At 36.2% G+C, this 26,194-nt stretch overlaps 3 protein-coding genes across 4 annotated transcripts; 1 reads left to right on the top strand and 2 right to left on the bottom strand.

The window, feature by feature from the left end:
* Positions 1–118: 118 nt before the first annotated feature.
* Positions 119–25,187, bottom strand: LOC130433973 (plasminogen-like). The gene is made up of 25 exons (XM_056763782.1): positions 25,071–25,187; positions 24,367–24,532; positions 24,177–24,289; positions 23,107–23,269; positions 22,891–23,009; positions 21,431–21,596; positions 21,241–21,353; positions 20,170–20,332; positions 19,954–20,072; positions 16,057–16,386; positions 8,906–9,020; positions 8,711–8,829; positions 8,453–8,615; positions 8,097–8,206; positions 6,119–6,521; positions 4,465–4,589; positions 4,037–4,151; positions 3,837–3,955; positions 3,584–3,746; positions 2,318–2,560; positions 1,568–1,645; positions 1,300–1,440; positions 884–990; positions 641–786; positions 119–514 (listed from the first exon to the last, which is right to left on the bottom strand). Exons 1-25 carry the CDS (start codon positions 25,117–25,119, stop codon positions 353–355), a joined length of 3,810 nt encoding a protein of 1,269 aa, XP_056619760.1. The 5' UTR covers positions 25,120–25,187; the 3' UTR covers positions 119–352.
* Positions 6,999–10,394, bottom strand: LOC130434477 (plasminogen-like). Its single transcript, XM_056764671.1, has 7 exons — positions 10,257–10,394; positions 10,130–10,159; positions 8,906–9,020; positions 8,711–8,829; positions 8,453–8,615; positions 8,097–8,206; positions 6,999–7,963 (listed from the first exon to the last, which is right to left on the bottom strand). The coding sequence occupies exons 1-7, from the start codon at positions 10,303–10,305 to the stop codon at positions 7,857–7,859; spliced, it is 693 nt and encodes a 230-aa protein (XP_056620649.1). The 5' UTR covers positions 10,306–10,394; the 3' UTR covers positions 6,999–7,856.
* On the top strand, positions 16,317–19,521 carry LOC130434475 (zinc finger MYM-type protein 1-like). Of its 2 annotated transcripts, none has more exons than XM_056764669.1 (2): positions 16,317–16,475; positions 17,299–19,521. In XM_056764669.1, the coding sequence occupies exon 2, from the start codon at positions 17,796–17,798 to the stop codon at positions 18,885–18,887; it is 1,092 nt and encodes a 363-aa protein (XP_056620647.1). In that variant the 5' UTR covers positions 16,317–16,475; positions 17,299–17,795; the 3' UTR covers positions 18,888–19,521. The 2 variants fall into 2 exon arrangements, with proteins under 2 accessions (XP_056620647.1, XP_056620646.1); XM_056764668.1 differs by lacking the exon at positions 16,317–16,475 and adding an exon at positions 16,489–16,692.
* Positions 25,188–26,194: the final 1,007 nt, after the last annotated feature.

A 26,194-nucleotide genomic window follows, 5' to 3' on the forward strand; every position in this document is an offset into this window, starting at 1 on the left:
TTATCTTACTGGAATGATTCAACTATTAAATGATTACATAAATCATTAAAAATGGAGATGCGAGGTTTCAAAAGGACAGCCGCGATACACAGAACATGAGCAGTAACTTTAAAACAGCTTTTGTATCATAATAATTTTATTCTATAGAGAAGATGTACATTTAAATTCTAATGTATATCCCATTATACATTTGTGTTCAAGATTTGCAAATACGCATTTGGCAGACGTAGCTTAAATTGCATTATATTATACTTTTGTTTCTGACTATGTGCAATCCTGTGGGATCGAAGCCTTGACCTTGGCATTGCTAGTGCCATGATCTTACCACTGAGCCACAGGAAAGCTAGATGCATCATTTTTCTTTCAGGGTTTGTTCAATCCAGTTGATAAACTTAGAGACTCGTACGTACACTCCAGGTTTCATAGCTTGTGCACAACCAATACCCCATGATGTCACTCCCTGAAGAACAAACTTGTTCTGTGCTTTGCAGACGAGAGGTCCACCGCTGTCACCCTAAATTGGTGAAAATAAAATGCACATGAGGCGTAAAATTTCACGACTAAACTGGTTACAATTCATACTCGTTGTTTATCAACATTTGTAGGATATATTGTTTGATCTTTGGTGCATGTTTCTAACCTGACAAGAGTCTTTTCCGCCCTCTTTGTGTCCAGCGCACATCTCATGTTCCTTTATGCGGCCTTTCAAAAATGACGGATTGTTGCAGATTTTGTTCTCAATTATTGGTACGCCGGCCTCTTTCAGGTAACCCTTTCCACCAGTTCCTGAAGAAAAGGAAAGCTTGAAGCTGCAGGATATAATCATTTAAGTAAAATAAGATATAAATGTCGTGAAATCTGTTTTGCTTGAAAAACCACCTACTCTGTGTCTTGCCCCAGCCTGTTATAAAGCATTCAGTAGCGTCTGGTACAATATAGTCCTTTTCTGGTAGACAAGCAAGCGATACCTGATCATTAAGTACTGCTGGCCTAAAAAAACACTTTATTGTGAGTTTGCCTTCATGATGTCATTCAAAATAACCAATCACGTCCAGTGTAGACAGAGTTTTCTCTAAATTTGGCTTTGAACATTTGAGAGGTTAACTCTTAAAGTGAAGCGTGTCCAGTATTTTCTGCCTAACTAGTGCTAGGCCTTTCAGCTTGACTTGGAGAAACTATGAGACATTTGACTGTTACAGTAGCTCACCTTTTCTCTTTTTTATCAATGCGATTTTTTAATTTGCGATAGCTATACTGCTGTTAGAGACATCAACAATATATAACAGTGAACTCTCTAACCTGTCTAGCTTTATAAGTGCAATGTCAGTTCCAGATGGTTCCATAACCATTTTAATAACACCTCGTTCCTGTTTGGATGATTCAGACCCATTTTTTGTGTGGATTCCGAGGAAGATCTTGTAAACAGATGGACTTGGAGACCTGTGTGAATGTAGGTAAACATTTCATCATTTGATGGTCTAAACTTCTAAACTTCCCAGTGTTTTTTACTTTTGCCTTTATATACCCTCTAATATTGAAATACTCATATTTAAAAATGGCCACTCACTCCTTAAGGCAATGTGTTGCGGTGAGGACCCATTGCGGATCAATCAGAGTTCCACCACACCAGTGAGATTTCTCAGCACTATGACAGAAAAGAGTTAGTTGGTAAAATCTATCCTCCAGCTGAAAGTCAGTGATGTAGTACACAGGCAGTGACTAACATCTTACGATTTAATTTGAATAAACGGTTAAAAAAGCAACAACATAAACAAACGTTGCAGACTTTTGTGGCCCGACCATAACTTCAGCTACTCATCCGCAAATAATAAAATTCCTGTTGATTATTTCTGATAACAAGCAAAAGAAATCGAGTACAACCGATACTTGGCTAAACTTGCCTCTCCAATATTTTGAATTTAGACCGCGATACCAATTTCAACTCAAGATCAGACCAATAAACAAACACAGACCAGAAGCTAACTTCGGGCCAGGCGCGTCCGTCTGATGAAACTGTCTATATCACTATTTCATTTGAATTTCACATTATTCATTTGAATTTCACATTATACATTTAATGCAAAGGAATACCATGGATTGTTTACATTTCACACAATGAATTCAATCAAATGTTAAGCCCTATGGATGCAAAAATCCATAAATTCAGGATCTTGACTAAATAAATTAATAGTCATCAGATGACTCAAATAAATACATATTCTAAACGCTCTAGAACCAGAGCTGTTTATGGAGCATGTTATGTAAATTATTATGCATTAGTATTAAGCACAGAGACATAGGAGTGAAATTTGTGTACCCTTTTCTAAGACTGATCTGCCAAGGCCAGGAGTGGGGTTCAGAAACACATCCCCCAACAACATGCCACAAGCAACTTTTTGTTTCTATTGCTGGCTGTCCACATTTCAGATACAGACCAGATTTAGGTTGGTCATCACATCTTGACACATTGCAGTATTCCCAGCGGGTCTTGGGGTCTGTGGTGAAACACCAGGGCATTCTGTCATTATCAGGGTTCCTGCAGTAGTTCTCTTTAAGACCTCTGGAATGAAATGATTTTTCAATAGGTTACGTAAAAATGAAAGTTCTGATATTCTGGTTTCATTTAACATATAAAGTGACGCAGCAAAGTATATTTTTTAATATATGAAATATATATAAATATAAAAAGTTTTTTTCAAATACGTTAGTCACCATGTAAGACTTATGATAACACAAATCTTTGGAACACAAATTAAGAAAGATAGTTTTAATGAGGTCCAAAAGCTTTCTGATTCCCTTCTTTGAGTGCGTTTACATGGACAGTCTCACTCCGATTATGCTTAATAATCTGATAACACATAAAGTCATGTAAACACATAAAATCGTTTTCTTTTATCAGGGAAAGCTCATAAACGCAAGACCCGCTCGGCAGAGGTAGTTTGCTATTGTCTGACAGCGTATTAGTAAAAGTCTCAAAACAGCAATATAATTAATATAAGTCTGATCGAATCATGCATTTAAATAGTTAATGTAGCAACAGTTAAATGAAAACTATTGTTGGACATGAGAAAAAATAAGCTTCTGAAATCCTGGCAAGTCTCAAACTTCCATGTAAATGTAGTTTTTTGCAAGTAAACATGTGAAAGATGAGTTTTGATTGATAGTTTATTTTGTGCATGTAAACATACTCATAGACAGCAACGCAACATACATTCAAAGCGCAGAAATTTAATAAAGATATTGTTAAAAAGAAGTAGCGTGCTCTTGTGAACTCATGTTGGAGACTGAGGCGGAAAAGAAGAAATTGTTGAATTTTTTTTACTGCCCAAAAAAAACGTTCTCGTCGCTTCATAAAATTAGGGTTGAGCTAATGGAGTCACATGGACTATTTTCAATGTCTTTACTAACTTTTGTGCTTTGAGTGATGGTTCGTTGCTGTCTATGAAGCGAATCAGAAAGCTTTTTGACCTCATCAAAACTATCTTAACTTGTGTTCCAAAGGTGAACAGAGGTCATGGAGTTATCGTACAAATTCAAGGTGAGTATTCATGATATAATGTTTTTATTTCCCTTTAATGCTTACTTGCAGGGGTAGTTTTCTAGAGTTCTGTCATGTTTGTGAGGTGTTTGAGATGTCCAGCTCTGGCAAGTTTTCCCTGATTTGGTAACAGAAACAGTTCCCCTGTAAGAGCTTCCATCTCCAGTAATACAGGTGAGCTCTGGTACAATTGTGGACGGTTCAGTTCCTACAAGAGAAAAAAAATCAATAATTAATCTAATTATAAAAAGCTGATTATTTGAAACAGTGATTTCAGGCTGACACGAGTGAATCTTACTGCATTGAGGAATAGAGCAGAACTCCCAGCGTTTGGACGGATTTGAGGAATAGCACCAGGGCCTGAGCTCTCCATCAGGGTTCCTGCAGTAGTTCTTCTCTAAGTTCTCCTCAGGGTATCTACAAAACACATATTTTGTGTACTTGTACTAAGTGGACAATATTTCATTAATGCTCAGTAGGTAAATGCTAGTTTCTTACTTTGATGGCATGTATTTATTTTTTGGATCTGAGTCCCAGTGTTGGCAGGTGTATCCACTCTCAGTGGTGGAGATGTTGCCTCTGTAGTAGTCTCCTCTGCAGTGCATACAATCTTCTACATGTATACAAGAGCAGATTCAGGAGTAAGAGATATGATGGACACATTGTTTACTTTTTTTCGGTCTGATTTTCTACTTATACTACAGTACTTGCATGTTTAAGTTTGTTTGTCCACAACGTAAATATTTTGTTTGTTTGTATGTAAACTCCTTTCGATATTTATATTTGAACCACTCTCTTATTTTGATGGGTTAACTGTAATTAATTATTATTCATTTTTATTTAGAAAAATATTTAAAAGTGAGTAAGTTACACCATATATTTGATATACTTCTGCCGAATCTTATTTAATTTCCTTCAATACAGACCAGGTTCAGGTTGGTCATCACATTTGGGCACAGTGCAGTATTCCCAGCGGGTTTCGGTGTCTGTGGTGAAACACCAGGGCATTCTGTCATTATCAGGGTTCCTGCAGAAGTTCTCTACAAGCCCTCTGGAATGAAATTGTTTTTAAAATTAAATCAATAGGACTCTGAAAATAAAAAAAAAAAAAAAAAAAAGGATTTTGAAATTCTAAAGTTTTTAAATTCATTATAAAATTCATTATAAAATTAAAATTCATTATAAAATTCTAAGAGTTTGAGCTCTCCTGCTAAGCAATAATGCGCCACGCTAGAGGTTGACATGAGACTGCATTTTCAAATCTCTCCCACTCCCACGAAAAAAATGGGGGAAAGTCCCGTCCCAATCCCAGAAGAATGACTCCTATTCCCTCCCACTCCCGTGGGTTCACCCTCTATGAACTGAAAATACCTTTCAATAACTCGCTACTAGATTTATTAATGCTGTGATCATCTGTGTCTCCATCTTCACTGAGCTTGTCTTTATTGGTTGGTTGGTTCTTGTCATATGACCTGCCGTGCGCATGTGGCACTCTGAAAAGTTTAAATATTTTCATCTCGATGCGATGCCGCCACCCCTAGAAAAACGGGATCGCGACAGCATCGCTCTCTTTTTGAGCGTGCATGTTGCGCGTCCACATTTAAAATAACGAATATGCGAAATGTGAATGGCCCCTTTAAGGGCTAGTTTAATGAAGTCATTCTATAACCATATGACCTTGGATCATCTTTGGAACATAAAATAAGATAGTTTTGATAGTCAAAAAGCCTTCTGATTACCTTCATAGAAAGCAACATCACTCAAAGCGCAAAAAGTTGGTCAAGACATCGTCCAAATTGTCTATGTGACTTAAGTAGTTAAAACTTAATTTTATGAGGTAAATAAAATACTTGTTGTTGGCAAAAAAAAATATTGAATAATTTCCTTTTTTCCATCTTCCGTCTCCACTGCCCATCCACAAGAGAAGGCGACAAATTTTAACAGTGTTTTTTCTAACCTATTTGAGTGTAAAATGCGTTGCCGTCTATAATAGGATCAGAAAGCTCCAAAGACAAATTCAGTGCCGGCCCTACCTAATAAGCGATATAAGCAGTTGCATGGGGCCTCCGTGGCCACTAGGGGGCCCCTGCCTTGCGTGAAAATGTCATTTACTTGCTCGTTGTGTCAGTGTCAATCATCATGTGCGTTAGCTTTAAACTGTGCAAAGATTAAAAAGGAAAAGACAGAACTATCAGTCTGGTCCAGAGAAGAGGAAGAAGAGGAAAGAAGATAAGAAAAGAAAGGATCAAGAAAAGGGCAAGTGTGCAATCGAACACATGATCTCGGTGTTGCTAGAACCATGCTCTAACCACTGAGCTACAGGGAAGCTGTAAAGGGATAATATTGTGTTGTTAATTTGACATGGTCAGATATAATTAGATATATGTGATATAATCTGTGTAAGGTTTGTTTGTTGTGTACATTAGATGATGGGGGGCCTCATTTTGTAATCAGATTAGGGCCCCCAAAATGCAGGGCCGGCCCTGGACAAATTAATGTCTTGCAGTTGGTAAGTGACTCAATATGGCGTAATGAATGACATAATTTTCATTCTTGAATAACTAGCCCATTAATGCTTACTTGCAGGGGTACTTCTCTGCAGTTCTATCATGTTTATGAGGAGTTTGAGATGTCCAACTCTGGCAAGTTTTCCCTAAACTGGTCACAGAAATAGTTCCTCTGTAAGAGCTTCCATCTCCAGTAATACAGGTGTGTTCTGGGACAATTGTGGCTGGTTCAGTTCCTACAAGAGAAAGATGATCAATGATTAATAATATCATATAATAAAAGGCTGAAAGTGATTTCTTACTACATCGGGGAATAGAGCAGTACTCCCAGCGTTTGGATGGATTTGAGGAATAGCACCAGGGCCTGAGCTCTCCATCAGGGTTCCTGCAATAGTTATCCTCCAAGTTCTTCTCAGGGTATCTACAACACACATTTTGATTAACTTTGGTTCTAAGTGGACAATATTTCATTAATGCTCAGTAAGTATATAAGTGATAGTTTCTCACTTTGATGGCCTGTACTTATTGAGTGAATCAGAGTCCCAGCGTTGGCAGGTGTATCCACTCTCAGTGATGGAGATCAAGAGTATGAATCAGACTTTCAACATTTAATGTTAATGCAAATAACTAACTATGTTGCAGAGCACATATAGCAGACAAACATCTGATAGTAAATATCTAATAGAAAACCTCCAGCTCACATAGTATATCACTACTAAAACTTCCAAAGAAACAAATCATTTGCATAACTGTACGAAGTTTTGTATGTTTCCAAAATTAGGGATTAAATGTTCCCTTTTTCTCACTATCAAAAAATTTCACTACCGAAACGATGATATCCAGTGATACTTTTCGATCGTGACTGTTTTTGTAGTTACAATTTTGAATACTTTTGAGCGTGGCTCAAATATTCTAATCAGATTGTTGCTTGCAAGCACAGTTCTGAACAGATGTACACACATAAGAATTAAATTTTATGGAATAACGGACAATAAAGTTTGCTTAATTGCAGAAAAAAGACGTTCCTTAAAGTTACACACTGATTTTTAGCCTGTTTACTTAAAAGTGATAAGACCGGTCTACTAACCACATAGTTATAAAAGAGAGGGACACAATAGTGATTCGAGATAAGAATGTTGGGGTGTGGCTAAAATCAGTCCCAGCAAATGGACTTAAACATACACTGTATCGGTAGTGACATGAAAATCGGGAACACATTTTTTTACACAAAGTTTAATAAATGAAAGATAAAAATAAATATTTATAAAAAAACATATATTCTTAAAAACAACAATGGAAAAAAAGGCTAAAAAAAAGAAAATAATTTTCATTCATTGAAATTTTGGGGTTTGGGTTCGGGGCACCCATCCATTGCAACTGTTTTGCTAGATTTGGTGACTCTTCAGACCCCTTAGCGACTTATCTTTCAAAAAGCGACTAGCGACAGATCTAACGACTTTCTGAGTAAGCCTTGGCAGTTTAGCAATACATTCTGCTTCACTTCTACTGCCCAGACCGAGCACGTTTTTGCTTTCCCTACGCAGGATCGCCTCTGCAGCGAGAATGAGATATGCATGAACAAACAGTGTTTCCAAGAACTAACCACTTATGGACATTGTTTGAGCAATTATGATTCAAAACGCTTTGACTGTATGGAAGTATATACACAGATGGATTTCAGCAATTTTAATTATAGTGATGCTGGTGTGTAGTTTTAACTGGTCGAGTTCACCCCCTATTACACACATTTTGTTTTCTGCCAACAGAAAAGTAGATTAAAACCTATTTTTTGTGTATTTGGGTGTATTGTTTCAATATAAAGCTGTATACGACTGGATAGAGAGTCTCTTCTTGCTGTGAGGCAACATCATTCCAAATATTTGCATCATTCCATCATTTTGATGAGTTAATTCTTTTTCTAAAATGTAGAAAATATAAAACAATTAAGTAGAAGTATATGAATAACTGTGTAAGTTAGTAAGCCATATATCTCATTTATTGTTTGCAAATCTTATTTCATTGTCTACATTACAGACAAGGTTAAGCTCTACCTCGACATCTGGACACATTGCAGTATTCCCAGCGGGTCTCGGGGTCTGTGGTGAAACACCAGGGCGCTCGGTCATTACCAGGGTTCCTGCAGTAGTTCTCTGCAAGACCTCTGGAATGAAATGATTTTTTATATATAAGCAATGGGTCAAGTAAAAATTTTAATTCTTACATTTTGGTTTCATGTCGGTGCTGATAGATGTGATATAATATACTATCTTGTTGTTGATCCAAAATGATATTGTAGTGTTGTTCCATCTTGTAAATGTGCCAAATATCATCATATTGTGTTTTGAAAAGATGATGAATTACATGACATCATTTTCATTCTTTGATGAGCTCAGTCTTTAATGCTTACTTGCATGGGGAGTTGTCTGGAGTTCTGCCATGCGTGTGAGGAGTTTGAGATGTCCAACTCTGGCAAGTTTTCCCTGATTTGGTCACAGAAACAGTTCCCCTGTAAGAGCTTCCATCTCCAGTAATACAGGTGTGATCTGGAACTATTGCGGCTGGTTCAGTTCCTACAAGAGAATGAAAAGCAATAATTAATATTGTGATACAACAATAAACTGAATATTTGACACTGTGATTTCAGGCTGACAGGAGTGAATCTTACTACATCGGGGAATAGAGCAGAACTCCCAGCGTTTGGATGGATTTGTGGAATAGCACCAGGGCCTGAGCTCTCCATCAGGGTTCCTGCAGAAGTTCTTCTCCAAGTTCTTCTCAGGGTATCTACAAAACACACATTTTGATTAACTTAGTTTCTAATATTTCATTAATGCTCTGTAAGTAAGTGATAGTTTCTCACGTTGATGCCGTGTATTTATTTAGTGGATCAGAGTCCCAGCGTTGGCAGGTGTGTCCACTCTCAGTGATGGAGATGTTGCCTCTGTAGTCGTCTCCTCTGCAGTGCATACAATCTTCTGCATGTATACAAGAGCAGATTCAAGAGCATGAGATATAACTAAGTCATTGTCATTTTTTATTTTTTGTTATGTCTTATTTTCTACATATACTATTTGAATGTTTACCTTTATTTTTGTCCACAACACAGTAATAATAATTCAGAAATTTCATGGTTGTATAGGATAATGTTTGGGAGACGGAAAAATAAATTGACACTTATCCGAAATATATTGACATGCAGAAAATACAAGATGTCCAGAAATGTTTATTTAGTAATATCTAAACATTCAAGTCATAATAAAACATAATCATCAAGCAAACGATGATTCACACACATCACATACTCTTGAATATGCTCTTGTATATCTTGTAAATTGTAATAACTGAACAGTGATTAAATATGTGTTTGAAATGGATGATTTTAACTACGTCAGAGTAGCCAAAAGAACCCAGCACTGACGAGAACTCCTTCAATATATTGATACAATGACGATAAAACATTCTGCAAATTCTAAGGAGATTAGAATTGTTATTAATATTTAACCTTACTTTCATACATTTACATTATTCCATCGTTTTGACGAGTTTACTCTTATTCTAAAATGTAGAAAATGTGAATAAGTGAGAAAGTGACTGCAAATGTTTCAAAACCATCACTTTTGAAAATAACTTCTGTAAAAAGACAATATTAAAAAAAATTATATATATTACATCAATAAGATATGTGCTTATTAATTAAGATATGTGCTATGTTTGCTCTTCTGTTTAATGTTGGTCAAAATAAACATGTGTACTCCAAATGGTCTTCAAGGCGATGCCATAAGAACCATATTTTAAACAGAAAAAAAAATGTAACCTCTAAAAACAAAATATTTAATTAGATGTTAAAGGTTCTTTGTGACTCAAAATTGTTTCATCTACTGCATTGTGACATTATTTATTATTTATTTAGTTAGTTATGGTGATTCAGGAAATAAACTGGATATTTAAGTGGTTTCGGCTATGTGCCTAGAATCAAGAATCTTTTTTTATCTTTATATATTTAAATATAAATGAAGTATTGGGTGTAAGAAATTAAACAGTTGAATGGACATAAAAATCCTTCAGTAAGACTTCATACACTTACCTGTACTTTCAGTGTAGTCCGTTAGGAAAACTGGAGGTAACATAATTCATCAGATTATTTACATCCAGATCAAATGAGCATTCTTAATAATAGAAATGGACTTTAAAGAACTCTTATGAATGCTTACCAGAGAAGAGGAAAAGACAAAATAAAAGATCTGCTTTTTGAACCTCCATGTGGAAGCGTTGACAAGCAAACTAAGTTCAGAGGTTCTGAATGTGACTATAACAAACATCACCCTGCACTCAGACATCTATCAATTATTATCTTAACAAGGACATGGACCAGGTCATAATATGTCTTTCAGTCAATGGTTTCTCAACTTGGAGAATGTTTAGTAAATTAATATAATTATATTTCTGTAACATGAATAAAAATGTAAAATTGCTGTTCTAAAGCGATTTTTTAAACATCAACGACGATAATAATAATAATCTCTTATTTCAATACAGGATTTTATATATACATTCATATGTTATTATATATAAATGTAACAAAAATATTTTTAAATGGGCACAGTCATACACAGTTACGTCAATAAGTGTCTAATCAAGGACATAGACTGTGATACTAGTATGTGTTTGTCAATCAATATGTATTGAACGCATCATTACTGTTACTGATCACATGATTTGTGAGAAGTGGACATTTTCTTTTGAGATAAATTGTGTTACGTCACATTAAGCTGTTTGTTTAATGACTCGTTTCTTGTCTGGAAAATAAATCCTACAGGTTAGGAATGACATGAGGTGGGTAAACGATGAAACAGTTTTAGTAACAGTAATTATAAATTTAACATTTAGTCGTGAACGCCAACAAGCACAGTATAGAAAGCTACATTTTGTATTTTGCACATTCTAGCAAAATTCAAAAGTTAAAATCAAAAGTAAAAAATGCTGTATATGTGTTTGTTGAACCACATTTTATAAAAAATTGTGTGGTGTGGAGATCTACTATTTTCAAATACTACATAAGTTACAAAGCTTTTGGGAAATGGTAGTCTAAGATGATTTGTACAATTGTTTTATGATGCACGTAGCCTTTAGATGATTTTGGGAAACGCAGCCCAGGTCATAAGATGTTTGTCAATCAATCATTTCTGAACCCGCCACTATTTAGCAGAATGTGAAAAACATGGCAAAATAAAATTGTTTTGAAACTCCATTGAGCTACACTATTTAAATAGCAAGGAAACGATCACCCTCATTTTAGATATGTGCTCCAAATGACTTTTCTGCACAGACGGACAGGTTTCAGGGCTTTTATACAATTGTTACGGACCTCGCAATAAAGAGGAAAACGTTTAATAATAGAAATGGACAAATAATAAAAGAACACATAGAGAAGGGAAAAATCCCTATTTTAATATATTTAGGAAAAGAATTGACAAAAAAATGTCTTTCATATACTTTAGTCACTTCGTAAGACTTGTGATAATCTTTGGAACACAAATTAAGAAAGATAGTTTTAATGAGGTCCAAAAGCTTTCTGATTCCCTTCTTTGAGTGCGTTAACATGGACAGTCTCACTCCGATTATGCTTAATAATCTGACAAGTAAGGTCATGTTAACACATAATATTTCGAACATCAGGTTCAAAACATGCAATTGTACTGCATAATATTTGGACAGTCTTAGTCAAATCATACCACGGACAGTGGCGGCTGCTGGTCTTTCAAAGAGGGGAAGCTCATTTCACAATGAATCAAATGAACAAACTATCTAAAAAAAAGATATTAAACTCGATGGGGAAATGTGAGAATTACATTAAACTGAAACAAGGAATGTGGTGTATAATTGTGTGAAATGTAAGATGAAAATTGGCAAGCAATTTCGGTAAGCAAATACCAAGAAATAGGTTGCAGCAGTTTCGACTACACTTGAAAAATCCGCAATGGGACTGAGTTTGAATAGCTTTAGCGTCAGCGACTTTTTATAGAAGAAAAATCGCTGTCAATCAAAACGAGATGCAGTCTTTCGACAGACCCTCCAATCATCACGCAGACGCTCGGAGTCCGGGCCAGCCCACTCCTCCATTCATCCCAGAGACGCTGAGCGTCCGTGGGCGGGACATAATCGCAGCATCATCCAATGACCGTCTTGTTTCTAAGCATATTTAGAAACACTTATGCTGATTCAGTAAATTGACTGGATATATAAGTGGTTGGTGCTATGTGCCTAGAATATTACCATAAACTATATTTCTTAAGTGTTAAGAAATTAAAATCATGTGAATGGACAAACTGTAAATTCCTTCAGTAAGTCTTCATCAAACATCATCTTACCTGAACTTTCAGTGTAGTCCATTAGGAAAACTGGAGGGAACATAATTTATCATTAATGATATCGAGATAAAATGAGCATCTTTATTCATTAATGTTAAACTTAATTTACTAATTTATTTTACACTCATATGAAGAATAATAGAAATGTACAAATAAGAAAAGAACACTTAGAGAACAGAAAAAATCCAAAATAAAAGACCTGCTTTTTGAAACTGCATGATGGAGCATTGATAAGTACACTGAGCACAGAGCTTCTGAATGTGACTATAAATTTGTCCTCTATCAATCATTTTCCTATCAAAGACATGAGTCAGCTCATCAGATGTTGTGTTTTCTGAACTGGCCACTATTCATCATTCAATGTCACATAAAGTTGTTCTGAAAAAAATTCAAAATGGTCATTTGTTGTTTAAAAGCAACACATGATACTTTAAATTAACTTAATTAAATTATGGAAAGAGGTTCCACACAACAGAAATATGTTATCTCATTCTCTACTCAAATACTATATGTATAACTAAACAGAACTGAGCAAGCTGTGTCCAAATAATGTCAAAATTACTTTAATCAATTAAGTTCATCTTACTGAAAGTATTTAAGTAGAGATAATATGTTTTTATTATGTAGAACCACTGTCCATAATTGAATTTAGTTAGTTAAAGGTAAGATATTTTCTGTTATACGTAGCAGTTTATTTTTAATTTTGATAATTTCAACATATTGTACAGCCCTAATAGACTAGTTCCTTTTCAGTCAATCATTGTTTAATGAAGGACATGAACTGTGCTGTTTGTTGATCAATATATATTGAACCAGCATTACTTTTACTGATCATGTGATTTGTCAGAACTAGACATTTGTGTCTTATGTCACATTTAGGTATTTGTTTAATTATGCTAAACAAGTAAAAGGATTGTGAATCTTAGGGCCTTTAACAAGATTAAAGAAGTGAACTGTATGATTTAACAGTGACAGTTTCACATACTTTAATATGTAATGTGCACAAAGATTAAGAGTTTTGATTCAGTTTAGTGTTTACATAAAGTTTTATTGAGTTCAGTTTGCATGTGGAGACATCTTAATACTTGTCTTTGTCTTTATTCTTATAAAGTGGCTTTATTTGCCCTTCTTGACTATATGTACCATGCTGTGCCATATATCTATGGATACAAGATTTTACGAATAAACCTTTTTTCAACTGTTTCACAATAAACTTGAGCGCAATGTCTGCAGAACACCTCAAAACAGACACCAGGTCAGCAAACAGACCCTCTGGCAAAACTTCAGACAATCGGCAACTTCAGGCAAATAAATCTCTCAATTACAACAATCTCTATATCATTTGTATGTTGTAATGTATGAATACAATACAACATCTTTTTTTTAAATGGCACATCATACACTGCATGGACAGATTCACTTTTACGTTTGTCAATCAATATGTGAACAGTTCAGATCCCAAAGTACCACCTGACGTTTTTCTTCTAAAATGACTATTTTATCAGGCTATGATGTTTATATTAAAAGTCACTTAATGACAAAGAGCACATATTCATTGCAATTGAAGTAAAATCCCTAACCCATGGGTTTCAGTATTGAACCCATCATTACTGTTACTGATCATGTGATTTGTCAGAAGTGGACTTTTTTAACTAGCTCGGCTTTTCTTCTGTGGAACACAACTGAAGATATTGTGAGAAATGTCTCTGTGGTTTTGTGTCCATACAATGACATCAATGGGGGCCAATGTTCTTTGGGTCCCAGTGTTTTTAAAAATATTTTCTAGGGGGTGGAGCAGAATAAAGTAAGTCGTACAGGTTTGGAAATTGGAATGACATGAGGGTGAGTAAACGATGAATCAATTGTTCATGTGTCTTAATTAATGTTGCCACAGTATTATTTTCCCCATTCCAGCCAAGTGCGTAATATAGAGGGTATGGACGTATCGTTACTTTACAACGTGAACACCACGAGAGCACCGCGGCCTCCTGGGTTGCAAAACATTCCTATAAGTCGTAGTGAAGCCGTGTGGATCACCGTCTCATCCAGCTGCTTGTAATTTCAGCAAATAATTGCATGTTTTAGTCCCGGTTTCTTTTTTTCCCATTCTCCTCAGCCAACATGCTGGGTGTTTTGCCACCGAGGGCAGCGTATCCTACGGCATGTCCCGACATTTTCAAGAGGGAAAGTGACGTTGATGCATGCCCTCTATACTTGCATGTTGTCATTCATCATCTAATCTGAAGGATCAAGGTGATAAGATTTGACAGATTAAACTATTTTCTTTTTATCCGAAATGATTGTAGAACTTTCCACCAGGTGTATCTGTTGTTTTGTTTGTATATAAACATTATGGTCTGGGGTATTTGAGGAAATGAGTTTGTATATTTACCACCTTATTCCATATGCAGACCATATCCATATTTATGTTATATTTTATATAAATATTAGGTTACTGGTTTGTTTTATTTCTGTGTGTCTGTGTGCTTAAATAGTCACAGTGCGCCTGCGTCTCGCCCAGGGCCGGCCCTGGGCATAGGCGCCCCACCCCTTGGGGCGCCCGAGCGCCCAAATTATTATTTTTATGAATATATTTTAGTTTTTTTATTACCAATACTACTTAAATATTATGGATTAAAAAAAGCGATCGTCCGATAAAGACAAAACTACAACATTGCTTTCCCGAATACCGATCCACCCCGCCCCCCGCCCTGCTGAAAAACAAAACAAACATCCGTTACCTGTGTGTGATTGTGAGTGACAGATGGCCGAATTCACTGACACTGATAAGTTGTCATTATGTCAAAAAGACCGAAGCCATCTGGTGCCCAGGGAAGAAAAAAAAGAAGAGAAGAGGAAGAAAAACGCGAAAAAGACAGAGGTAGGTAATGATTAGTTTATCTATGTTGCATTAAGTTAGTTCAACGATGCCTGTAAAGTTCGCTAATTTGAATTAGCTTATGACATAGTTAGTCGAACTTGTGCAGTATTTTATGGTATTTTTATTTGAATTGGCTAAATTAGTAATGTTATATGTATTATTTTTTCAGGAGATGTTTTACTTTAACTTCACTACATTTGAAAGACAAATATCGTACTTTATACTCCACTACAATTCTGTCAAGGTCCTTGAGTAGAAAGTAGTGACATATAAATCTTTATTAAATGAGTTCTGCATAAAATGTTGCTATATAAACGTAAATCTTTATTTAAAATGAGTCCTACATAAAATGTTGTTATATATATGTATTATATATATGGATTTATTAAAAATAGCTACATTAAAATTCAATTTAAATAAAGATTTACGTTTCTTCTCTGTTTCATGGTTATAACATCATAAAGTGTAGTTAGTAGGACATTGCTGCCATGCCAGATATACTGGAAAACAAACACTTTCAAAATTAATTTTGAAAATGTAACTACTGTATGCTAGAGAAGTGCTCAATGAATAGAATTTTGTGCATGAATACCAGATGTAATTATTCTTGCTGTTTGTGTGTTTAAGCTATAATGTGGTTTAGGTGCTGCCATATTTTTATAGTTTCACTATCATCAGCTTTTTAATAATAAAATGTAACACCCAATGGTCACATATAATCCTCCTCTTCTCTCTTCAGATGCACTTTTGAAATATCTGAACCCCGTCCCTGCAAATCCTGGGCCACCTGTTGCAGACATCTCCATCTCAGCACCGCCCAGCGATTCAGCATCAAGCACATCTCTTCCCTCCACTTCAGCACCGCCCAGTGATTCAGCATCAAGCACATCTCTTCCCTCCACTTCAGCACCGCCCAGTGATTCAGCATCAAGCACATCTCTTCCCTCCACTTCAGCACCGCCCAGTGATTCAGCATCAAGCACATCTCTTCCTCCACTTCAGCACCGCCCAGCGATTCAGCATCAAGCACATCTCTTCCCTCCACTTCAGCACTGCCCAGTGATTCAGCATCAAGCACATCTCTTCCCTCCACTTCAGCACCGCCCAGCGATTCAGCATCAGTTTACAAAAAGGCTGCACTATTAGACCCTGCTGACTGGCCATCTGTTTTAATTGAGAAGGTAAGAACAGAGTTTGTCCTCAGAGGACCATATCATATAAAAAGCAATTTCACATTTCCGAAACAAAAAGATGGGAGAAGATGTCAGCATGACTATTTTAATAGAGTCTTAGTCAATACTAGAGAAAAAATCAAAAGAAGCTGGCTAATGACCCGAGGACTGCATTGTGAGAGATGTTTTATGTTGTTTTCCACCGTGATTTCTGCTGAAACCTCCGGTGAGTTTCTGTTGTCTCAATGTGCTCATTAGCTTACCATATTGCTAGCTAACACAAGGTGATGCTATCAGTAAACAGTATTAGGTTTCATGCTATTATAATAAAACCAATCGGAGTGACATGAGAGTATTGTAATATGTTTAATTGCACTTAGCTCATAGTGTGTGAATTTTGTGTTTTGCTAAACTGAACATTGAGCTAAATACTGTGTTCTAAATGTGTTTCACTGATGTAAAATGACTAATGGGGAAATAATGCATTCATTTCATGTTGTTTACTAGTTTAATAGCATACAGTTCATTATATGTTATGATTGAAGAATGCATTAATCCTTTAAGGAACATTTATTTAGGAAAATAAGTGATATTGTTTAAATTGTGTACCATGTCTTAGGTTTGCAATGTGAACTATAGTCTCTAGTCAGACAGATTTGTATGGAGCATGGTCGTTGTATGATTTGAACAGTTCTCTTATAATCATATAGCTAATGGTTCTAAATGTGTAACTGGTTTATTGAGAAAAGAAAAGTAAATGAGGTACCATATATGAAAAAGGAGATAGAAAGAATTATAATTGTGTTTTTCATTTCTGTACTGCTATGTACAGATTGGTTTTTATCCTGGATTTAGTTTGGTTCCAAACCATACCGACTTCGATGGCGAGCCTGTCCCAGTGAGTGATATTCTACAGAAGGAACGTTTGGACGCAGTGTGGCCAGCTGTGTCGGATTCTCTTCTGCGGAGTGACTGAACTGATTTGTATCCAGACTTTGGATTCCATGGATTCCAGATAAGGAAACTTGAATGTGTTTCGGTTTACTACCCGGGTAGATTGACTTTCTATTTTTCAGAGGACAATTTATTTTGTTTTCCTATTGTTTTACTAAAAGAAAGAGCTCTATTTTATTTTGGGGTATTTTCTAATGTGAGACAAAATCATTCTGTGAATAGTGTGTTGCAAAGTGATTGTGTAATAAACCTGCCAGCTGTTCTGTTTAAAAAATTAAGTCTTCTTGTGAGTCTTGTCAATTACTGCTCAGAGCCTAGGTACTAGATATATAGCTACCATTCTAATTCAGGTTAGAGGTGCTACATAAGCAAGAGATGGCACTCGCTGAGGCAGAGAGAAACAGGTGGCGAGATGTGCTTACCAGACTAGTGGCAATTATTCAGTCCTTAGCTGAAAGAAACATTGCTTTAAGGGGATCCACAGACACATTAAACAAACCAGACAATGGCAATATTCTTAAAGAGGTGGAGCTAATGGCCAAATTTGACCCAATAATGAAGCAGCATGTTGGTAGGGTGGAAAGTGGAGCTGGAAGTCACACACATTACCTGGGCAAAAGAATCCAAAATGAAATCATAGACTCAATAAGCACAAAAATACTGGAAAAAATATTGGAAGAGATCAAGACCTCAAAGTATTTCTCCATCATTTTAGATTGCACCCCTGATCTGAGTCATAAAGAACAGCTCTCTGTCATTGTCAGGATTGTTTCACTGGAAGAAGAATTGCCACAAATTAAAGAACATTTCATGGGCTTTGTTGTGGCAGAGGAGTCAACCGGGGAAAGTTTTTCTGCTCTCATCCTCAAAAGACTAGAGGAGCTGAACATCCCCTTTGAGGACTGCAGAGGACAATCCTACGATAATGGTGCCAACATGAAGGGAAAGAATAAAGGTGTTCAGGCTAGGCTGCTTCAACTGAACTCAAGGGCCTTTTTTGTCCCATGTGGTGCCCACTCCTTAAATTTGGTGGTAGCTGATGCTGCTAAGAGCTCACCAGATGCCATTGGCTACTTTGGATATGTAGCAAAATTGTTCAAACTCTTCTCAGCCTCCACCCATAGATGGGATATCCTCCTGAAACACGTCAAAACCACCCTGAAATCATGGTCAGAGACCAGGTGGGAAAGCAGGATAGACAGCATCCAGGCAGTAAGGTACCAGGCTGGGCAAGTCAGAGATGCTCTTCTGGAGGTGAGGGAAACTATTCAAGACCCTGTTGTGAAAGTTGAAGCCCAGTCTTTGGCTAAGGAGATTGGATCCTACCGCTTCTCTATTTGCACAGTCATTTGGTATGATATTCTCAACAAGATCCAGCATGTGAGTAAACAGATGCAATCACCCTCCATGCAGCTAGATGTGGCAGTTGACATGCTGAAAAAAAACAGGGAATCTCTTGACGGCTAGAGAAATACTGGATTTTCTAGTGCACAGGCAACAGCCAAGGAAATGTGTGAGGAGATGAACGTGGAAGCTGTAATCAAACAAAAGCGGTTGAGAACCACAAAAAGGCACTTTGGTTACGAGGCTCCAGATGAGCCTATTGGTGATGCACTTAAAAAATTGGAAACAAATTTTTTTAATGTAGTCGTGGATACAGCCCTCTCTTCACTAGATGAGAGATTTCAGACCCTGGCGGAGGTGAATGACAAATTTGGAGTTCTCCTCAACTTTCCCAACATGTCCAAAGATGGGTTGTTAGAGCACTGTCAAACCCTGAGCACAGCTTTAAGCCATGATGGACAGCCAGACATTGATGGCAGAGAACTTGTATTAGAAATGCAAAACTTTCCACATCTGCCATCAAAAAATATGACAAACATTGAGCTCCTGACTTTCCTGCACAAGAAGAAGCTGATGGAAATTTTCCCCAATATGTGGGTCGCTCTGAGAATCTTTGCCACTCTACCTGTGACAGTCGCTGCTGCTGAAAGGAGCTTCTCTAAGCTCAAACTGATTAAAAACTACCTGAGATCTACAATGGCTCAAGAACGTCTCAGTGGACTTTCAGTCATTAGCATAAATCATGTAGTCTCACAGCAGCTGTCTTATGATGATATCATAGATGACTTTGCTGCTAGAAAGGCAAGGCGAGTAAGACTGTAGAACATTTGCTATACATTTGCATAGTTCATTCAAGTTTGTATATAGTTATTTTTTGTGCAGCACTCTTATTTATAATTTCTGGAATGTTACATATGCTGTAAGAAAGGCAAGGAAAGCAAAGGAAAGCAATGTTTCTGTAATATAGTTTTTTCTGCACTAACATAATATAATATAAACATATTTATATTGTTTCTATAATACGTTGTGTGTGTGTTTCCAAAATATTTTCAAAATAAAGAAAAACAAGACAAAGCTGTGCAGTTTGTTTCTGTGTAACTTTAATAACAAAATTCCTGGGGCACCAGGTGAAATCTTGCCTAGGGCAGCAAATTGGCCAGGGCCGGACCTGGGGCTCCTCAATACAGACCAGGTTGATCTCTACAATTGGGCACATTGCAGTGTTCCCAGCGGGTCTCAGGGTCTGTGGTGTAACACCATGGTGCTTTTTCACGATCAGGGTTCCTGCAGTAGTTCTCTTCAAGACCTCTGAAACAAAATGATTCATAAAGTTTAAAAAGTTAAAATGGGAGAGAGTAAATAACCAGAACCTCAATCTCCCTAAACCCATCTCATTGACTCTTACTTGCATGGGTAGTTTACTGAAGATCTGTCATGTTTGTGAGGAGTTTGAGATGCCCAGCTCTGGCAAGTTTTGCCTGATTTGGTCACAGAAATAGTTCCTCTATAATATCTTCCATCTTCAGAACTACAGAAGAGCTCTGGTACAAATGTGGGTGGTTCAGTGGCTACAAGGAAAAGTTGCACTGTAAAAAACTACACGGATATTTACTTAAAATAATTAGGGTAACAGTATTACACAAAACATTTTTAAGTACTTTAAAGCATTTTTTAACGCAATATTTCACGAATAAATCAAGCAAAATTGCCCAAAAATGTTAAGCACGTCACATGACAAACCTTAAAAATCAAGAAAAAATACTAATTTGACCTTGTAAAAACATTGAGAGTGGACTTATTCATCTTTTTAAACTTCTGTTTAACTTTTATTATTTTTAAAAACATATGTTGTTTAGAACATAAAAGTAACCTAAAGGTTGATTCAGTAAAGACATCAGCAGTTTTACTGTTCACTGTGTAAAAAAACATAGCATAAGCTCTCCCACAATATAAGCACAAGCACCACTCTTCTGAAAGATGGTAACCAAATATACAAAAATACAAACATAATATCTAATAAATCGTAAAGACACCTGAACAATAAACACTATTAAGCCTTTCTTTTTCTATTAAAGCACATAAAACATCACTTTTTCACAAAAACGACTCCCCCAAATGCTGTCGCACGCAGAGCATGCTGGAAACTCTAAATTCACTGCTCAGTCAGGGAAAATTAACATAAAGAATTCATGTAGTTCCACCACAGAATAATTAAGTTTAGGTGGGTTGAACAAGATAAAATTAAGTTGAATTCACTGAATTATTCGTGCATTTAGAATTCCGAGATATTTCTGTAATTTTAACTAAACTTTTGGTAAAAAAAAAACAAGAACATAATTTTATTAAGTAAAGTTTACTCAATTGATTTAATGAAATCTACTACGACACAGAATACATTTTTACAGTGTGACCCATAGTTAATGAATTGAATATTTGACACAGTGATTTCTGACAGTCTGACAGGAATGAATCTTACTGCATCGAGGAATAGAGCAGTACTCCCAGCGTTTGGATGGATCTGTGGTATAACACCAGGGTCTGGGATCTCCACCAGGGTTCCTGCAATAATTCTCCCTCAAGTTCTGTAAACTACAAAAAAAGGGTTTTGAGTACTTGTACTAAGTTGGCGAGATTTCGTTAATGCCCAGTAAGTGCTAGTTTCTCACAATGAAAGGATGTAATCATGTTGATGTGGTGTCTGAGAGTCCCAGCGTTGGCAGGTGTATCCACTCTCAGTGATGGAGATCTTGCCTCTGTAGTCGTCTCCATTGCAGTGCATACAGTCTTCAGCAGCTGTACAGAGCAGATTCAAGAGCGTTTGACAGAAACAGCCTCCGTCAAACAAGGGCCAGTAAGTTTGTCTTGGTCATGATATTTTATCAAAACTTCAGTTTTGTATTTAATTTTAAAACAAATATGTTTTTGGAGACCTTCGCTTCTTTGTTACTGTAAATTAGCATGATATCAGTTTCAGTCTAAGTAATACATTTTTTTTAGTTTTTTGTTTCAAGATCATTATAAAGAATTTAGAAGAATAGTGCATGGCCGCAAAGAGTTGTTGTAGCTTATAAAAAAATTGCATTGCTTAACTTGTTTTGATGAGTTCATGTAAAAACATGCTTTGTATCAATTATCAATCTAATGAAGAAAGAGTGCATATCCGTTTGCAAAAAGCATTTTACGAAAGTGTTTATGTGATTCATCAAACATTTGTATAATCTCATCGTATGAATGATGATAAATGCGGCTGATGATAATTTACATATCGCCCCCAATGAGGGGTGTAGACGCTTCACCCCTAGATTGTGCGACTTGGAAAAACATTATCCGGCCAAAAATATTGAATTTATAAATTGAAACTTTAACCTTAAATAGCGCAATCAAGATAGTAAAAAACTGTTTTAAAGAAATCACTGTTGCGGTCATCCGCGTTCGTGTAGTCAACCAGGCTACTCCATATGAGGCTTGATTTTTATTTACATTTATTTATTTTCTTTCGCAGCGAATATCGCACTAATAAAAGAAACATTAAAGCATGCGTGTTGTCTGTTTTCTTTAGAATGGATATTTGTCAGAAAAGATATCACCTTGCAAATAGGTAAACGTATGCATTGCTTGAAATTATATTGATTATTGTAGTTTTTAATCTTTTACTTTTAATTGTGCATCTTAATTGTCTTAAATTATATTGGAAGTAGTCTAAAGTCTGATGAGAAAACCAAACGTACCCGTTTAAACATTTAAATTATAATATAATTAGGCTAGAATTTTTTTATTTGTGTAATAAAAATACGAAATCGCATCGGAATCTATTTTTACATTTGTTATTCTAAACGAAAAAACACAATCTTTCTATTTGTCATTATTCCTTTTCTGTTTTCAAAAGGTTAGTGCGTGTAGGACCTTCAACATATATCTCAAAACTTGTATACACTAGCTGAGACCTGTCGTGAGATTTGATCATAGCAAACAGTCATGTCCATATTGATAAATGCCAAATTTTGCGTAGAAACGACATTTTGTAATGACTTAATGATTTCATTAGTTTTTTAAAGTGCAGGGAATGAAATCCAGAATCTACAAGGTATGCAATAAGTTAGTTATACGGTGGCTCCTCAATACAGACCAGGTTGATCTCTACAATTGGGCACAGTGCAGTGTTCCCAGCGGGTCTCAGGGTCTGTGGTGTAACACCATGGTGCTTTTTCACGATCAGGGTTCCTGCAGTAGTTCTCTTCAAGACCTCTGAAACAAAATGATTCATAAAGTTTAAAAAGTTAAAATGGGAGAGAGTAAATAACCAGAACCTCAATCTCCCTAAACCCATCTCATTGACTCTTACTTGCATGGGTAGTTTACTGAAGATCTGTCATGTTTGTGAGGAGTTTGAGATGCCCAGCTCTGGCAAGTTTTGCCTGATTTGGTCACAGAAATAGTTCCTCTGTAATATCTTCCTACTTCAGAACTACAGGTGAGCTCTGGTACAAATGTGGGTGGTTCAGTGGCTACAAGGAAAAGTTGCACTGTAAAAAACTACACAGATATTTACTTAAAATAATTAGGGTAACAGTATTACACAAAACATTTTTAAGTACTTTAAAGCATTTTTTAACGCAATATTTCACGAATAAATCAAGCAAAATTGCCCAAAAATGTTAAGCACGTCACATGACAAACCTTAAAAATCAAGAAAAAATACTAATTTGACCTTGTAAAAACATTGAGAGTGGACTTATTCATCTTTTTAAACTTCTGTTTAACTTTTATTATTTTTAAAAACATATGTTGTTTAGAACATAAAAGTAACCTAAAGGTTGATTCAGTAAAGACATCAGCAGTTTTACTGTTCACTGTGTAAAAAAACATAGCATAAGCTCTCCCACAATATAAGCACAAGCACCACTCTTCTGAAAGATGGTAACCCAATATACAAAAATACAAACATAATATCTAATAAATCGTAAAGACACCTGAACAATAAACACTATTAAGCCTTTCTTTTTCTATTAAAGCACATAAAACATCACTTTTTCACAAAAACGACTCCCCAAATGCTGTCGCACGCAGAGCATGCTGGAAACTCTAAATTCACTGCTCAGTCAGGGAAAATTAACATAAAGAATTCATGTAGTTCCACCACAGAATAATTAAGTTTAGGTGGGTTGAACATGATAAAATTAAGTTGAATTCACTGAATTATTCGTGCATTTAGAATTCCGAGATATTTCTGTAATTTTAACTAAATTTTTGGTAAAACAAAAACAAGAACATAATTTTATTAAGTAAAGTTTACTCAATTGATTTAATGAAATCTACTACGACACAGAATACATTTTTACAGTGTGACCCATAGTTAATGAATTGAATATTTGACACAGTGATTTCTGACAGTCTGACAGGAATGAATCTTACTGCATCGAGGAATAGAGCAGTACTCCCAGCGTTTGGATGGATCTGTGGTATAACACCAGGGTCTGGGATCTCCACCAGGGTTCCTGCAATAGTTCTCCCTCAAGTTCTGTAAACTACAAAAAAAGGGTTTTGAGTACTTGTACTAAGTTGGCGAGATTTCGTTAATGCCCAGTAAGTGCTAGTTTCTCACAATAAAAGGATGTAATTATGTTTGTGTGGTGTCTGAGAGTCCCAGCGTTGGCAGGTGTATCCACTCTCAGTGATGGAGATCTTGCCTCTGTAGTCTTCTCCATTGCAGTGCATACAGTCTTCAGCAGCTGTACAGAGCAGATTCAAGAGCGTTTGACAGAAACAGCCTCCGTCAAACAAGGGCCAGTAAGTTTGTCTTGGTCATGATATTTTATCAAAACTTCAGTTTTGTATTTAATTTTAAAACAAATATGTTTTTGGAGACCTTCGCTTCTTTGTTACTGTAAATTAGCATGATATCAGTTTCAGTCTAAGTAATACATTTTTTTTAGTTTTTTGTTTCAAGATCATTATAAAGAATTTAGAAGAATAGTGCATGGCCGCAAAGAGATTATTTTTGGTCTATGCTTGATGTATACTTGAAAAATAAATTGATTAAAGAAACATTCATTAAGATTAGTACTGGATGGACATAAGTTAACAAAGGCAAATGGACTTTACAAAAATGTCCCTTATACGCACAAAACCACCCTTAAAACCATCATCTTAACTCTAGGTTCACTGTAGTCCCTTAGGAAAACTGGAGGTAACAGAAATCATAATAATAATCGCATCAGACAATATGACCATCATCAATCATAAAAATATATAATACATTTTATACTAACATAAAAAATAACAGAGATGAAAACTTAAATGTCTTACCTGAGAAGAGGAAAAGACAGAATAAAAGACCTGCTTTTTGAACTTCCATGTTGGAGCTTTGACAAGCAAACTGAGCACAGAGCTTGTGAATGTGGTAATAATAAACATCACAGTCCAGTCTGTCAATCATTATCTTATTAAGGACATGGACCAGGTCATAAAATGTTTGTCAATCAATTCTGAGCCAACCATTACTTTTCTGATCTTTGTTCATTTTAATTTATTGACCACTTACATTTATTTAGAATGAATCAATTTTAATGACAAAGACTACACTATTTTTTGTATTATTGCATACACCGATCAGGATATAACATTATGACCATCGACAGATGAAATGAAAAATACTGATCATCTTTTCATCACGGTACCCGTTTGTGGGTGGGATATGTTATGTAGCAAGTGAACATGTGTCCGTAAGTTGATGTGTTGATGTTGATGTGTATTACAGCGAGTTTTAATAAGGGCCAAATTGTGATGGCTGGACGAAGGGGTCATCTCTTCTGGATATTCCCAGTCTGTAGTGGTCAGTATCCATCAAAATTGGTCCAAGGTGGTCAACTGGCTTGTGTGGTACAATACAACAGACTAGCTACTGTAGCTCAAGTTGCTTGAGAAGCTAATGCTGGTTCTCATAGAAAGGTGTCAGAATACACAGTGCATCACAGTTTGTTGCATATGGGGATGGATGGCGCAGACCAGTCAGGTTACCCATGCTGACAGGGGTCTCCACTGCCGAAAGTGCCACCACGGAGCAATGTGGATTATGTGCTCAGCCACAAAGCAAAAATGGTTCCGGAATGGTTTGAGGAGCACAAGAACGAGTTTAAGGTGCAACTACAGCCACAACCTACAGCCACAACCATAATAATATTGGACGAACATAAATATCTCTTTTTTTCTATCCTCACCAGTTCTTTCTTCTTTTCACTACCCAGACCCGTGAACTATTTCCGATGAATTTCACAGTTAACTGTAATTATTCTCTATTCAGTTGCAGCAGTGCTATTTTAACATGCCAGAGGAGAATTGGCTCTCCCGGTCAAGTCTGGCCTTTCCCAAGTTTTTTTTCTCCACTCTTATACACATATACTACAACTGTACATCTGTACAGTTTACTATGC

This window comes from Triplophysa dalaica, chromosome 13, assembly GCF_015846415.1.
Source record: "Triplophysa dalaica isolate WHDGS20190420 chromosome 13, ASM1584641v1, whole genome shotgun sequence".
In the NCBI taxonomy this organism is placed as follows: Eukaryota; Metazoa; Chordata; class Actinopteri; order Cypriniformes; family Nemacheilidae; genus Triplophysa; species Triplophysa dalaica.

What these genes read in the sequence shown, in the direction of transcription:
- LOC130434477 (XM_056764671.1), bottom strand. Translation starts at nt 10,305, where the DNA reads ATGGAGGTTCAAAAAGCAGATCTTTTATTTTGTCTTTTCCTCTTCTCT. An exon ending in GGACTACACTGAAAGTACAG is followed by an intron (nt 9,021 to 10,129) that starts GTAAGTGTATGA and finishes GTATACATGCAG; the next exon opens with AAGATTGTATGCACTGCAGA. An exon ending in CAATGTGTCCAGATGTCGAG is followed by an intron (nt 7,964 to 8,096) that starts GTAGAGCTTAAC and finishes TCTACATTTTAG; the next exon opens with AAAAAGAATTAACTCATCAA.
- LOC130434475 (XM_056764669.1), top strand. Translation starts at nt 17,796, where the DNA reads ATGGCACTCGCTGAGGCAGAGAGAAACAGGTGGCGAGATGTGCTTACC.
- LOC130433973 (XM_056763782.1), bottom strand. Translation starts at nt 25,119, where the DNA reads ATGGAAGTTCAAAAAGCAGGTCTTTTATTCTGTCTTTTCCTCTTCTCA. An exon ending in CAATTGTAGAGATCAACCTG is followed by an intron (nt 21,597 to 22,890) that starts GTCTGTATTGAG and finishes TGTTTGACGGAG; the next exon opens with GCTGTTTCTGTCAAACGCTC. An exon ending in CTGCTCTATTCCTCGATGCA is followed by an intron (nt 20,333 to 21,240) that starts GTAAGATTCATT and finishes TTTTCCTTGTAG; the next exon opens with CCACTGAACCACCCACATTT.